Source organism: Clytia hemisphaerica, unplaced genomic scaffold (genome assembly GCF_902728285.1).
Source record: "Clytia hemisphaerica strain Z4C2 unplaced genomic scaffold, Clytia hemisphaerica genome assembly, whole genome shotgun sequence".
Lineage (NCBI taxonomy): Eukaryota > Metazoa > Cnidaria > Hydrozoa > Leptothecata > Clytiidae > Clytia > Clytia hemisphaerica.
Window position 1 is genome coordinate 23,260 of NW_027103930.1, and position 16,393 is coordinate 39,652.

The 16,393-nt window shown below is 35.0% G+C and overlaps 2 protein-coding genes across 2 annotated transcripts; one reads left to right on the top strand and one right to left on the bottom strand.

Moving 5' to 3' along the window:
* Nucleotides 1-2,393: 2,393 nt before the first annotated feature.
* On the top strand, nt 2,394-10,211 carry LOC136809799 (uncharacterized). Its single transcript, XM_067066355.1, has 8 exons — nt 2,394-2,674; nt 6,071-6,225; nt 7,022-7,155; nt 7,524-7,949; nt 8,150-8,378; nt 8,657-8,743; nt 9,089-9,367; nt 9,943-10,211. Exons 1-8 carry the CDS (start codon nt 2,478-2,480, stop codon nt 10,044-10,046), a joined length of 1,611 nt encoding a protein of 536 aa, XP_066922456.1. The 5' UTR covers nt 2,394-2,477; the 3' UTR covers nt 10,047-10,211.
* A 4,566-nt stretch (nt 10,212-14,777) lies between these two features.
* LOC136809801 (uncharacterized) lies at nt 14,778-16,018 on the bottom strand (the record flags this gene model as incomplete). Its single annotated transcript, XM_067066356.1, is given in 2 exon segments — nt 14,778-15,280; nt 15,894-16,018. Coding segments are annotated over 2 exon segments (628 nt in total), but the record flags the coding sequence as incomplete, so codon positions are not given.
* Nucleotides 16,019-16,393: the final 375 nt, after the last annotated feature.

Below are 16,393 nucleotides of genomic sequence, written 5' to 3' on the forward strand. Positions count from 1 at the left end.
AAATCTATTCGATCGAATCCTAGATACAATAATAAAAAACTATCTTCCTATGAGACTCATACTAATACGCAGTAATAATACAAGAATGGACTAAAATTAAAATTAATATTAGAAAATTCGCATGGCAATGCACGCAGACGTACGATGAGTCAAAAAACGAAAAAATCGACTAGAACTCCCTTTGGTTTTTCAGAAAATAGTCTAAATAAATAAAACCGAAATCTAATTACATCGGTAAAACAGTAGATCCCTAACGTGATACAATAGCAAATATGTTTAAATACAACCCCAAAGGGTGCCCCTAAGGAGGTCGACACATTAAGTGTAGCGAAAGCGCTCGAATGACTACAAAATGAATCATAAATAAACTAAAATGAGTTTATTGGGTCACAACTCACATTCATAAGCCATTGGAGAAGTGTTTTTACGTTTGTATTTCCAAAACCCTCCCCGTTCAGGTACTTCAAAACTTACCTGGTCGATCAGGTAAATTCAAATCAGAAACCAGACTGGCGGGTGATAAAATGCTTATGAAGATGTGCTGAGAAACATGTCAGCTTATGCCGTTTATTGCAGGCCTTATAGTTGCAAATCTAGCCTAATGAGTGTACGCTACCCGACATACGAATCCCACAAGTTTGCAATAAGAAGGTAGAACATTAGTGAGCTGCATTCAGATGAACTTTTATATGAAAATAAACTCCGTTCACAGTTTTTCATCCTGTCTAAAAGACATCGCTGTTCCCTGGATGTGTTTTTTGGTCAACAATCAAATTGTTTTTATTTGGAAGTTCATAACCATATAAAACTCGTCGTGACTAAATAACCGTTCTCCAATTTTTGTTGTTCCTACATCTCAATTTCTTTATTTTAGGTCGCTGGACCATTTGCCCGGGGTAGAGCATTTTAATTAATTCTAATTGACTTTTCTTATCTTAGCCGGGGCATTTTTTCATCAGGGGTTACCTACCGAGCTGGTTCTGATCACGTCACTGACATTGAGTTTCAAGCCCAAATGGCTAGAGGCGAGACTCCTGGATGGGAAATGAAACCACTTATCTCCCATCCAGGACGCCTGCGCGTAGTTTTAACACAAACGCCAGATTGAAACTGAAATATATCGCTAGATTTCAAAAAATGTAGTTGTCCAAAACAAAAGAACCACTATTAGGTCTAGATACAATTTGTCGTCATGATTACGGCGCGTTCTATTCGCGTTTTGTATGGGAAATAAGTGGCTTCGATTTCTCTTGCATGAGAAGGGTTAAAGTTTCGCTTCAAGTAGCTTCGGGATTTAAACTCAATGGTCACTGATACAGGGGTGTTTCGAATCCCAAAACCGAATTTCTGATTACGGTCAGCCATTGTGTCACAGACCCAACTGGAGTAAATACATCGCCCTTATGATAAAAGTACACTGAAAATGATATTTGCAGGAGACTAATTTGCACTAACTACTATGCTCCACATTGATTCTCATTGGCTAAAGAATTATCACTGGATCAATGAGACAGTGGTGGATGATGTTTGATGAAATCGAAATCATCCATACCTTGTATACCCTTTGCCAACTAATCGTTTTTTATTGTTAATCATGCTTGAATTTGCAGGACTGTTTTGTAAGCCCGAGTTTGATGAATACCATAATACCTGCAAATTTACCTTTGCTGGCCGGTTCAATCAACTTCGAATGATAAGTTATACATCAATGCTTGGCTGCTACCGTTTGCTAAGTCGTTATAAGTGTTTAGGACTGTGATATCTATTCTGTAAGGGTCGTCAATCAGAAGGCTTATATCAGTAAGTTTTTTCATCCGGTGGCTGTCGGGCTAGACCTAAGAACTCGGATTGTAAAGGTGGAGAACCATACTTACTCTCTGCTCTTGCTCAAATTAAGTTGCTGAATTGGCGTTGACAGGAGATCGAACCCATTCTCTTGGATTGCAAGTAGAATTCTCTATACCGCCTGAGCTGGCCGGCAAAGTCTCATACTTCCATTCATTATTATTCTTACAAACTCAGATTTGGATATATAAAGACGGTAATTTCTATTTAAGCTTTTGTTTTGATACCAAATGTTATTGGATAAGGGAACTGTGAACGCGGAATATGTTAGTGGTTGTTGTAAGTGACAGCCGCAAAATATCCAGGTTATTGTTTTTTTTCCAAATTGAAAACATGGCGTCCACAAACTATCATTGGGACGTCCGTTTCGTATCGACGTCATGACAGTTACATGGACGTTAGTTTAACGTTATTTCTATTAGATTTGTATACTGGGTATTGTTTTGCAAATAAAATTCAATAGAAAAGAGGATGGGCTTTTCCACCTCACTGACAGTCTTTAGAGTCCTATAAAAAGGAGTTTCTTCAGCTCTCAAAATCATCACAATTTGGTAAAGAACCAGAGTAGTGATAAGTCAACCAACAGACAAGAATCAAAAATTTTGTGAAGAAATTTCATAAACCAAATCAACATGAAGGTGACACCAGATCAATTTTACAATGTGCATGCCTCTGAAGAGAGTGTATTTAATCAATTCGCTGACGTTCAGATACCAAAGAACCCAGGTATGGCACCCAATGGTATGAACGGCGCCCATCAAGACTCCTGGTGCAGTGAATCGGTGCCATACCACGGTCCCAACGGTGGAAGATTGAGGATGATTCGAAAGTAAGTCACAAATACAATTTCTTTCTTCGAAGTGAAATAATTGCCACCGCAGGAAGCCTAAAGCTTCCGAGGATGGCATTCATAGCTTCATAGGGAAAAACAGTGTAGATTAAAGCGCAATTAATATTTCGAGCCGTTGATGAACAATTTTACAAGAACAACGAGGCGTTAAATCGCTAAAAAAAGACCAATTAAGAACCTGTTTTTTAATTTTTAAGCTTATAATGGGAATATCACGTCTATGTTATTTATTTGATCTATCGGATGCTTTATAAAAAAATGAATGCCATTTGCGCCATCCTTTATTTAAGAGCTATTACCGAAAGGTAAGCCGGCTATCAAGAGTTATTGGGAACTTAAAGTAAAGGTTAAAGAAAATAAAAATTTTAGGCCAGCTGTTTACTTTTAAGAGCTATTACCGAAAGGTTATTACCGTCTACAAGAGTCATTTGATATAAAATTAAATGCTATAAGAAAAATATGAGCTCATATTTGCGCCGTCCTTGTTTCTTAACAACTAATTACCAAAGCTATAAACCGTCTACAAATTATTGAGATTCTTTAAATAAATTTAAAAAGAAAATGGTGCGCCGTTTGCTTTGAAGACTTTTACCGAAAGCATACAGTCTTTATTGATTTGATTCTTATAAATAAATGCTTATAAGAAAAATAAATGAGCTCATATGTTGCGCGTTCTTGTTTACGAACACTAATTACCGAAAGCAACACCGTCTATTAAGAGTTTGATTTTATTTTAAAAAACTAAAAAAAATGAATCATATTTGCGCATCCTTGTTCATTTGTAAGACAATTACCGAAAGGATCACGTTATCATTTATTGATTTTTTATAAAGTTATGCTTATAGAAAAATAAGTAATATATTGTGCCCATTTGTTTATTTTAGAACTAATTACCGAAATATAAATATTACAGTCTAAAAGTTAAGATTTGAGAAAGAAATGCTAAAGAAAAATAAAAGCATTGGCGCATCCCTTGTTATTTGAAAACTCGAAATCCTATCAAGAGTTTTGATTTGATTCTTATAAAGTATATGCTTATAAGAAAAATAAATCTCCATATTGTGGCATTTTTTCTTTTAAAACTAATTCCGAAGATTCACCGTCTATCAAGAGTTATAATTTGATTCTTATAAAGTATGCTTAAAGAAAATAAAGAAAAAAATCAAATGTGGGCTAAAACACAAAGATAATGACAAAGCCAAATGGCGAAAATCGGCTTATAAGCGTGTATTTGTAAACTAGCCAGCTTCACTTGCCACCGCTACAAATTTATAACGACGAAATGCGATGTAAAGCTTTTTAATGTTGATAGTGAGTTTCTCAAAATATTGAGGAACAAAATACGCAAAATTGCGATTAAATATTTCCTTAAAATTGAAGTCATTTCACATATCAAGCGTAGCTGTCGTAAGAGTCCCGCAGAGCTGTATGAAATTCCCTGTAAGCAAAATTACGCATGGTAGCTTTCAATTCGTTTTATCGATAAAATTAAGTTCAGGAAAGAACTTGGTTTCTTTTTTGAATAATGGGATAGATGATTCACATATCAAAAGAGAAGTTATCGCTCACATTATCGAGTGAAAAGCACAAATGCTAAAGTTGATTGATTTTAAAGTAGACACGTATAATAAAAATAATTGGTCATCTTTTCGCCACCTTTGTTTACTTTCTAATAATATACCGAAAGGTATTGCCTTCAATCAGATTATTGATTTGATTCTTTAAAGAAATCTAAATAAAGAGAATATGTTCATCTTTTTCACATTTTTGTTTCTTTGTAAGAAATAATACCGAAGATTATTGTAAGTCAAGAGTAATACATTGTTCTTATAAAGAAAATGTTAAATAAAGATAAATATCTAGCTTTTCCATCCTTTTTACTTTGAAAACTAATTCCGAAAATTATTGCCTTTTAAGAAATTTGATTCTTAAAATCTTATAATAAAGGCTCATCTTTTTCACCCTTTTTATTTTAAGAACTATGAAATATATTGCCTTCAATCAAGAGTTTATTGATTCTTATAAAGACATGCCATAAAAATTAAATATGCTCATCTTTTACATTGTTTTACTTTAATAAACTAATTACCGAAAGGTATATTGCCTTTAATCAAGAGTTTGATTTGATTCTTATAAAGAAAATGCTTATAATAAGATAAATATGCTCATCTTTTTCGCCATCCTTTGTTTACTTTCTACTAACTAATTACCGAAAGGCATATATGCCTTCAATTCAAGAGTATTGATTTGATTCTTATAAAGTAATGCTTATAATAAAAATAAATATGTTACTTTTGCGTTTATTTGTAAGAACTAAACAAAGCCATATTTCAATCAAGAGTTATTGATTTGATTTTAAAAGAATGACAAAAAAAATAAATATGTCATTTTTCACCATCTTGTTTCTTTCTATAACTAATTACCGAACAGATATTGCTTAATCAAGAGTTATGATTTGCTTCATAAGAAAATGCTTATAACAATAAAATGCTCATCTTTTTCGCCAATCACATGTTTACTTTCCTAATTATCAAAGATGCCTTCAATCAAAGTTATTGATTTGATTTGATTACCCATTTTAAAAAATAAGTCATTTTTTTCCATCCTTGTTACTAGTTTTGGAATTCCCTACTAACCAAAGTTTAATTGCTTTCAGCAAGAGTTATTGATTTAATCCTTTCAAAGTACTGTCGTTTAAAATAGCAAAATAACGAAAAATGGCGCATTTAGCGAAGCAGCTAGTTTGAAGCTAAACGTTAATTACAACACCAATTAACCGGAAGAGATTACAAAAAACGCAAAAATCGGATCTGTCCTATATCCTAGCGTGAAGCTATGAGGCACCCTGCTCGATTAGTACGGGCGGCATTAATTTAGTGAGTTCGCCACTGTACAAACTTTGTTTTCTAATTTTTTTCCATAACTAACAAGCGAAATTAATAATTGAAGCTAAAAAGATATGTGTAAGCAGATTGAAGTAATAATTCTTTCCATTGCCGTTATCTCCTTACGCGAAAATATTTTTTGTTTTTAAATAAAGTACCCCTCTGCCTGTAAAACAGTGCCGTAGGAAGCATTTTCATATCGGGGGGGGGGCTGAAGTTTAGTGACACCGCGAGGGCCAACCATGGTTTGGCCCAAGGGGGGGAAATTTTGAAAATTGAGCTCTAGATTGCTTAAAAATACACTCAAAACATCACATAAAAGACAATTATGACAAATTAAAAAAGAAAAACTTTGCATTTTGCAAAATAACCATTCTTGAAAAAACTATTGGGGTGCGGGCATAGCCCCCCTTGCCCCCCCCCAGTTGCTACGGCACTGTAAAAGTGTACAAAGCTAAAAACTTACTTGTTTAAAACCCTTCTATTTAAGATCCAACCCATATGGTTTTACTCCCATTATGGGTTGCAATGATGCTGGCCAAATGATTGGAATGTGTCACAAATTTGCCAACCAAGCCAAGCCAAGCCAATTCAACTTGATTGTTTTCGATGAAGACTGCGAAATCATTTCTGCAACACCTACAGGTAGGAGATATACACTTCAATTCAAAGCTTGCCCCTTTCTTGGCATTTTTACGGCCCTTTTAGAGACTTCTTTTCAAATTTCAGCCAAGATTTTCTAATTTTGGTCTAAATTACAAGAATTTATGACCCTTAAAGGGAGTTGATTTTTTATATTTCCTAAATTTTGGGACCCTTTCGAGACTTATTTGATGTTTTATGGTTCATACTCCTATGAGAGACTTTCGAGGGTGCAAAAAAGACCCCAATGGTTCGCTCATACCCAAAACCCAAATTGCCTATATACCCATCTAGATGAAGATAAATAAAACTCGGTATAACTTAATTCACCACCTGGATGAAGACTATCATTGTGGCTCGCTAATATTCTGCTGATATGCAGTGTGAAAAAATTGATGACAAACTTGCACCACAGTAAACTGTTCTCGAATCCCAAACACTCCCAGACAGAGTACTAGTGAATCATGATGAAACACTCTCTACTTTTTATCTTCACTGTCATACCCTTGTCTCCCATTTATCGGAAATTATAAAGATATTTTTGAGGTTTTTCAAGGGAGAAGTGCAATATCAAATCTGTTCCATATAGTTCATGGATTGCTTGAAAAAAATCCAAAGGCTATCTCAAATGTCCTATGTAGATCGGTGGACTTTCAACGTAAAACATCGACTCTATCTGAAACTCAACCCTGTCTCTCAGTCCGCTTTTCTATGACTCTGACATCGTTCATAAAAGTAAACAAAAGGTGTTACAAGTGGCTCTGGGTACGAGATTAACATTATCTATTTTTCTTTATAGGAAGCAGCGATTCGTTCACTTTCGCTGGAGGTTATTTCTACCTTGATGACAGTTTCAACGCTGTGGTTGTTGGAGATGGGTGTGTCAAATGTTTACCTACCGGCCAAACAGTTGAAGCTGGAGATACTATCAAAGTAAGGTGTTGTCATAATCGACTGTACTTTTGTGGTTTTCAGGCTCAAACAGTGCCCTACCAGCTTTTTTTTTGAAATAGTTTTAAAATACTTTTCAAACATTTTTTCTCGGTGTTACTAGATTACAACCTCTCCCAATATAGAATGCTCCCTACGCCACTGTCAAATGTTCTTAATAAGCCTACCTTATGCACACATTGACCCAAAAGGGAAAAGGCAGAAGAAATTATATAATTTCGTAATTTTGTCGCATAGGTAAACAAATTGACAAAATCTTTTACAAAACATCCTAAACATAATTTACTATTTTTCTCTTTGACAAATAATATAACTGGTAGTAAAATAAGATTTTCTCCGTTCCTTTTTAGGCATTGGAACCACTTTGGACAAGTGAAAATATTATTGAACTAGTCAATCAAAAGCTTGGTCTTGACAAAAACGCACCTAATGTGCTTTACGCAAATCTGCCGTATTGGGAAACAACCAATGAAGCCTTTCTCAGAACGTGGTGCTTGATGGCCGGTGATTTCGATAAGAAGAATAATGTCATCAATACTGAAGCTTCCATCGCTTTGGTACAAATCGCTCGAGATGGTAGTTCTACCGAGGTGTTAGCTGTCCAGAAATGTCCTAAACAATGGAACAATAATACGTTCGCCGTTACCCAATCGGGTGCCATTTTCGTCACCAACGGAGGACGTACAACGTCATCTGAAGATATAGCTGAAAGTTATATCTGGAAAGTTGGTGCCAGTATGGACACGAGTGCCGGTGGTTCCGGATGGTCTTTAAATGTAAGTTACTGGGCAGTTTTAGAATTGAGGCTAACTTTCTCATTCCTGTTATACTGTTGTTTTTGTTCTCATCAAAGAGATGTAACGAGTAGTAATGACATTGAGATATCAACCTTAAAATTCGTATCCGTCCTCACAGGTTACATTTGCAAGAAAGTCAGCTGTAGCCCACGCACCTAAACCACCATCTTTATCCTTAGGTTGAGTGGAAAACAGCATATGACAATTGTCAATTATTGAAAATTGGACAGACGAACATTGGGTCAGGAACCACTCCAACTGTCTTCGATGACGGTAAACAAGTTGCCATCACAGACAACAACAATCCTCGATTACAAGTCTGTGTTTATGACACTAGCAATGGAACTATCAAATCTAAAACTCCAGTATTTCCTCCTATGCGTGGTGCTGATGAAGCTTCACTCATCGGTAACAAAACATTGAATCATTTTTGTCTGATCACTGATATACAAGGGGGTCTCTGTAAATCTAACGGCAAAGGGGTGGGAAGAGATTTACAGGGAAGAAGATGAATGAGACATGATGTTTGTTCGTATATTATTTATCTCCGTGATATTGATGCCTTTTTTATTTCTTTTGGGGTAAAGAGTTTTTCAAAGTTTTCCAATTGAGATAAAAATTAATAACATTCTTCTCACTGGGGACAATTCTGTGACAGAACAAAGTTGACTTTTGGTCTATTATAGGTGCTGGTCAATACTTGGTTGTTGAGAACAACTTTGGACATGCGACAGGATCAGTTCTTGAACCACAAAAAGTTGCTAACGAGCCAGGTAATGTTTTTTTAAACTCTCACATCCAACATTGTGTGTTATTTAAAACAACAACAGTCCTCTAATTCACACTAAATTCTTACGTAGCGCATTCTTTAAAATAATGTAATCTATTTATAACAAGGGTAACAGCAAAATTATTAAACGGTTTAGGCGAGCCAGAGGTTATACTTACAATTTTAAGTAACTGAAACAACGTTGAACAAACCGAAGCCTTGGTCAGAACAATCGATGACAGTAAAAGTATAATTTTGGCATCAACCTTTTTAAAAGGGTTTGACAGGGACGTAGAATTAGTTCGGGAAAAGGAACCAACAATTTATATTGATCTTTTTTCCTTGAAAGGTATGGCAAGGCTTTACAGTGCATCAAAGAGCACCTCAAAAAGCACTGATGGAACACCACAATGCCCTATTCAATGGGAGAGCAATGAAAGTTTCTTAGCAATGACAATGTTGTGCAGAAAAAGTGGTCTCATTTTTGCTACTACAGGTGATTGGTCAAGTGACAATTCGGCAGTGGATGGTGCTATGTATTATATGACATGTAAAGACTCTTATGATGGTCGTATCATTTGGCGATTACCGATGGGTGTTGGCAGAACTTTTGCTCACGATTATGGAGGTTAGTATTCAAGTTTTTAAACAAGTACCGTAAAGAAACTTTGATAAACATTGCAAATTTAGTGAAACACACACGAGAACTTTCTTTCAGAAGTGCTACAACCTTTTTTTTTTTCGGGACACCATGTAGTAAACTGCATACTAATACAGTCTGCTAAACATTAATATGGTAATATTGGCTTTTCATCTTCGATTCTTTCTACAGTGATTAGATTTATGCAGGTGCGATATAATTTCTTTACTTGGTCATCAGAGATTGATATATTCTTTGAAAACTCAGCCTCTGATACTCAGGGTACCAGACAAGGCTATTATTTTATCAGAAGAATAGTCCTCTGAAACATTCCGACAATGTCGTACCCAAGACATTTGAACCACTTTTTGTCTATTGATGGACGTCATAAAATTGTGAACACGGGCAGGATCTGCTCCCTTCTTGGTAATTGGTCAAAATCATAGAAAAACGAGCTAAAGGGGCTAGATTAAAATTTGGAACCATTCGTTGAAAAATGAACACAGCGCGACAAGAATTGACACATTCTTCAAATGAACTTTTAAATCCTTATTTCTTTTTAGGTATCTACTTCCACAGTAGCGGTGACAAATTGTATGTTGGAACGGAGAATTACATCGTCTGCGTCCAAAACGTGGACATACCTAGGAAATATGTTGAGCTCTAAATCATATGGAATGATCAGTGGATAAAACGGTACAAAAAGAAGAAAACGCAAAAGTTTGAAGTTCAAATACATTTATGATTTAATTATTTTGATTTATTTTTAAGCATTCCAAATATTATTCTTACTACAAATACATTACAGATGCATTTTTTGCACATTTATTAATTTTCACATTAATTTTTATTCTCATCAAAATTTTGTAAATTTATCTTTACGAACAACTAAAAATGAAATAAAATCACAATTAATTTTGAAAGAATCAAACTTTTAAGATATTTTTTTTTAATTAAAGAAAAATTATAAGAGAACGAATGAGGCTCAATACAGGTCAAAACCTCATAAAACAACTCAAAAACAATCCGCAGCCCGGCCCCCCCTGAAAATTTGCCATTTTAACCTTGAAAAGTGGCAAAAATTAGTAGATACGAAAGTAGACGAAAAATTCGAAACATTTCTAATTTCCACCCTGAAAATTGTCCAAAATGACCAAACCAACCCTGTTAGGTCCACATATTGAAAGTTAGTTAGTTTGGGACCCTGTCAGATATCTGTAGAGTCTGAAAAAGGGACCCTGATCCACGTCCCCGTGCCTAAGTACCCCTCAGGTCCACAGCCTCATTCAAAGATAAATTTTAAATAAAAAATAAATAGGCATGATTTCAAATCTTTTTGAGCCAATGAGCCAATGAGTGTATTGAAAACATTTTAATCAAAAACACTTAATCATAAAAAGACACAAAGCCTAAGCTAATGATTAATTTGGTTTCGGTTGTGCATCTAATGAATCGCTCAATAAAAAAAATGTTTAATTTGAAAATGTTTAAAAATTCCTAAACTTGCGGTTTATTTGCCAATGCCAGCAAAGCTAGTACCCTTGTGGATTTTTCAATACAAAACAATCCTCCGAAGAGCTACACGTTTTTTTTTATTAGAACCCAGATTATAAGAACATTGAGGCTGAAATTCGTCGAAAAATTAAGAACATCGTAAGAGCATGCCCAGCCTCAGTTTGGAAAAAAATGACAAGAAACTACAATTGTTTCCTATTTTCAAGCAGTTTTAACTGAACTTAGGGATGGATTTTCTAAAATCGAGAGTCAAATATTGTCCAAATTTTACCAATTTTAAGTGCTCTTTATTTTGCATGATATTGTCGATTTAGAGTAGTCTGAAAAAGTTGAAAAATTAAGAACGCATCAAGAACATTTTAGGCTGAAAATTTCTAAAGAAATAAGCACATCCAGGCTCAGCCAAATTTTAGGTGTTCTAATAAAAAAAAAAACGTGTATTGAAATGTGACGGGATATATTTTATATATTTATTTTATATATATATATATAGTCTAGAAGTATAAAACCTTCAACTACTCAAAATGGAAACAATAAAGACAAAAACCCACAAAACAAAAAGACAATACAAACACAACAAAAATCCAGAATGAACATTCACAGAAAATCAATCAGGTTGGAGCAGAAAAGGAAAATATGATGACATAGAAATCCGTCAATGCAAAACCAGTGATCCAAAATGACTTTAAGGAAGAAAGTAACTCAATATGAGTTAAGATGGAATGAAGTAACTCAATATGAGTCAAAAAATATTTCAAGAAAACACATTATCTGTTCCTCAGTTTTCGACCTACACAGGATTTCGGCCTTTTACGAAAATATCCTCCTATATGATGGAAATAGGGTTGTGTAGGTAGGCCAAGCAGTGTTAATTAAACACCACCACAGATAAAAGATAGTAAAAAGATGTGTTTATTGAAAGTATAAAACGCGCGCAATAATATAAAATAAACTAAAACGTAAAAACCACGGAACCAGCCGAAGAAACTAAAATTACAATGAGAAAAGAAGTATACTTTCTACTAGACAAAGTTGCCACACCTTTGACACGTTTCTGCCACAACGTTGAAGAAAGCATACCAGAAGAGAAGGAACTGGGATTGGATTGCCACTATCCAATCCTGTGGCTCTCACACACATTTTACAGTTCAAAGAATAAGATGGAAAGAGTGGGGAAAGAATGAGAATTTAAAAAATCGGACTATAGCCCGGTTCGAAGCCCCGTACACCGTGACCGCTCACCGCAAGAGCTGGCGAACGAGTGAATCTTGAGAGAGTTGAAATCTTGAAAATTCTGAAAAATGACGAACTATAACCCGTCGAAGACTGCAATCTAACTTTGCGTTTTCAGCACCTTGACATCGCATTCTTTGTATAAAAACTTTGGCTTTAACTTTCAAGTCCTCGAAAAGTAACGTAGAACGAGCAATCCTGAGAAGTTCACCAACAAAAGAAGAATAAAAAATCGATTCTGGCAAGTTGCTATCTTTATGTGGCATTCGGACTATGGAAAAAGGAAATGCATCCCGTTTATCAAACAACTTATAAATAAATATCCCGTCTTTGATGGTAATATCCAGGTTTAAAAAAGAAGCATGATTACCCGAGTGCTCAATTTTGAGTTCAAGCTCATCTGGATAGATATCTCTATACACAGACTGAAACAAGTTACCGTCATTGATAGCACACAAATCATCAATGAATCTTTTAGTCGAATGAAAATGGCGAGCCTTAACCTTATTTTCCTCAATGACCCTGCTCATATACCTTTGTTCGTATTGGTAGAGGAAAAGATTAGCCCAAAATGGCGCCGGATCGATTCCCATGGGAATCCCGATCACTTGACACATAACAATATCTCCTGCATTGAAAAAACAATTTTTTATCAGATGTTTCATAGCAGTTTTCAAAGAATTCTGTGTAAAAGACACAGAAGATTTGGGTTTTGTTTTTGACCAATACGCGTTATCATTTTTAGAAATAGCGATAAACTTGCAGTTACCTGCATCAAATACAAAATCAATGACCTCTGATAGTTCTTTAATCAGTTTGTCATGAGGAATCTTCGTGTACAATGTACTAAAGTCAAAGGTGGAAATAGATTTGGCGTTTTTCTTTTTATTGGTTCGGTTGAGTGAATCTAGTACTGGATCACAATTTTGAAGTACCCAAAATTTATTATAATTGCTCAAAAACTTTGCTTTTGTATGGAAGTTTTCAACTTGTCTGTAACAAGCTTAAAAACTAGACTGACAGATCTAGAAATCAGTTTGGTGTGGAACAATGTTTTGAAGCGATAATGAAACGTTTACCAGTAGGAGTCTTGTGTTTCTTTGGAGTCCAATAGATACATGGAAGATCCAAGTCCTTCTCAGTAACAGCAAGACCAAAACGTTTAGAAAAACGAACATTTTCATTCACCATTTCTGCTTTATTCTGATTAACTCTAATGTATGTTTCATTTCCTGCACCCAAAATTCCCAATCTCCTTCAAAATTACTTCAACATAGAAACGTTTACAAATAAATGCAACGTTATTAGCAGCTTTATCAATGGGGACAATAACAAAATTAGTGTGTAAAACATTCAAATAATCAGTAAATCTTGTCTTTTGAGCACAGAGCTCACTTTATTGTACCTGATCTTCTTTTTCAAAAACTTTATCTTTTTATCCACCTGTTTTAACACTTCAACTTTCCATTGAAGAAAGTTTTCGTCAGTCTCATTAATTTTGGCTGAAGTTTTATTCACAAAACTATCCAGACCACTAGAAATAACATCTCTGCATTTATTCCAATTGATATCTCGAGGTTCACGATAATTTGGTCCCTTGGATATCAATTTTCGCAAATGGTTATTTTTAATGAAACTTAAATCTCCGGTCATGACATAACCATGGTCTAGATCAATAAAAGGAGAATCGTGACACTCACAAGATGGAAGGTTGGTGCCAAAAGTTTCTAATTATTCCAATTGATATCTCGAGGTTCACGATAATTTGGTCCCTTGGATATCAATTTTCGCAAATGGTTATTTTTAATGAAACTTAAATCTCCGGTCATGACATGACCATGGTCTAGATCAATAAAAGGAGAATCGTGACACTCACAAGATGGAAGGTTGGTGCCAAAAGTTTCTAATTTTTTTATTCCAATTGATATCTCGAGGTTCACGTATATATATATATTATATATATTTTATATATTTCTACTGAATAGAAAAAATTTCCAGATTGTTCCCTTTCACAATAACAAAAAACAGGTCATGAATTTCCAAGTCAATTTAACGATGACAAAAAAATTTTCTGAGGTCGTTCTCGAAGGAAAATCTGCACAGATTTTACGCTTGTTAATTTTTCTAAAATTTTCCAACCTCCCCCCCCCCTTGTTTATTAATTTTTAAGAATTTTTTCAGCTTTCAAAGAGAAGGTCCCTTATTCTGTTCTAAATAGCCTGATTTTAGCCTATATTTACCTTATTTGTGGGTTATCGTAATTGCAATTTCCAACCCCCGGCAATTAGGTTATTAAAATTTTCCAACCCCCCCTTGTTTATTCGAACCCCCCCCCCCCCCCCACTCCGTTTATTTGGAACTTAAGAGTACTTGATTAAACAAAGTCAATAGTGTAACATAGTCGGGTAACTTGATCAAAGAATATTAATTTTCATTGATTAAACCTTATCCCCTCGGACCATGAATCTTTATGGCTCGAGTTTCAGCAATTTCACGCCTACAGATTTCATCAGGCGTAGGTACGTTTTGATGCTACTCTGCTTTTGATGATAAAACCCACGAAATTATAACTCCCAACCAAAATCTAGCTTTTTTAAAAGTGACATCAATATTAAAGACATTATGGGGGCGCATTTCTTGAATTATCAATTTATCGAAAAAAGAATTGCCAATTTCCAATAGGAGAATATGTAACACCTGATGGTTGTACACCCACATAATCTCCACATTCCCATCGGTCTGTTCTATCAATGATGATGTGATATTTAGCTCCAACATATAATATATGTGTGTACCAAATTGTACCTTTGACCCATTGACCAGACACTTGACTATATCTGGTATCATCTGGAAGAGGTCGAAAGTCTGCTGGAGAGTGCACGTTCTTTGAAGGACTGTTGCCGAAAATTTCAGAGGCATAATTTAGAAGGACGTCAACATGAAATCCCAAAGACGGCTTGTGACATTTAATTCGCATTTCGCTGAATCCAGTTTTTTCTTGGATCCATTCTAGGGTCGCCGTGTGTAAAGCATAGCGTCCAGTTTTCACATTCTCCATCGAGCCCAAGTATTCTTGTTTGATGTTATCATAGATATTATTTTGAGCATCTGTGGAGGTTGCAACTGTGACGTTGGTAAACATAGTCCATCCACCTGAGAGAAAGAATGAATTGGAATTTCTTCTACAATTAATACAGTAGCGACCTTGTGTTTTTTTCACAGCCGCTATTTTGAAATTTTAAAAGACAGTTACGGTGGCTAAAGCACAGATGTATGAGGCGAAATTAACATGATTCTTTCAAGCGGAAAAAATTTTGTGAGTTCTGCCGAATAAAAAAAGACCCACACGGCTCTTATGATAGCCTGCTAGATGAAAACGGCTTTTTTATCACGTTTTAAAACAAATAAAAAATTACAATGAGGTGAATACAGTCGCTCTCATATTGTTTTCTGACCAGCCACCAGAACCGTTAAACAACGACTGTATTCACCTCATTGTAATACATAAGGGCAATATTCATGAAATAAAAAATTAGGTTTGTTGGAAGGTTGCTCTTATGCTGACAAAGCAGAATTCGCAAACAAATTTACACGGTACGGGAGTTATACTCCTTCTTTTGTTTATGAAGCAAATAGTAGGAAATAGGTTAAATGATTTCATTTCGCTTTGTAAGCAAATGATAGAAGATACTTAAAATGATGACATTCACACTTTTGAGCATATGAAAGATTTAATGAGAGATGATGACAACCAGATGGCACTAACCTGAATCTGTTGTCATATCGCAGTAATACTCGACAACGTATTGACCGTATGCAATGAAGTAAAATCCGGAAGATGTTGTTGGAATCACATCTTTGATTGTTTTACAAGTCGAGACAGCATCATCAGCTAAAACGATCAAAATTTTTACAATGAGAACAAAGTCTATAAGAGCACAAGGTCTAAAGTTTAAGAATATTATAAGAGTATCTTAAGGCTTTGCAGGCTCTAAAATATGCAATTTCCTATTAAATTTAAAAGAAATACCAAATTATCATCACAATTTATGGAAACATTTTTAGAGTAATTTAAGAACACTGTTAAAGTTTTTTGAAAAATTATTTGCAACTAGGGAGGTGACCCCCCTCCTCCCTCCCCCTCCTCCCCCCCCCTTAAACACTAAAAAAATTCATATTAAGATATTCTTAATAGGGTTATTTTTTTATTTGAAATCTGTTAAAATCGGTCTTATATTAGTAATTTCTGAAATCTGAAGCTCAGAG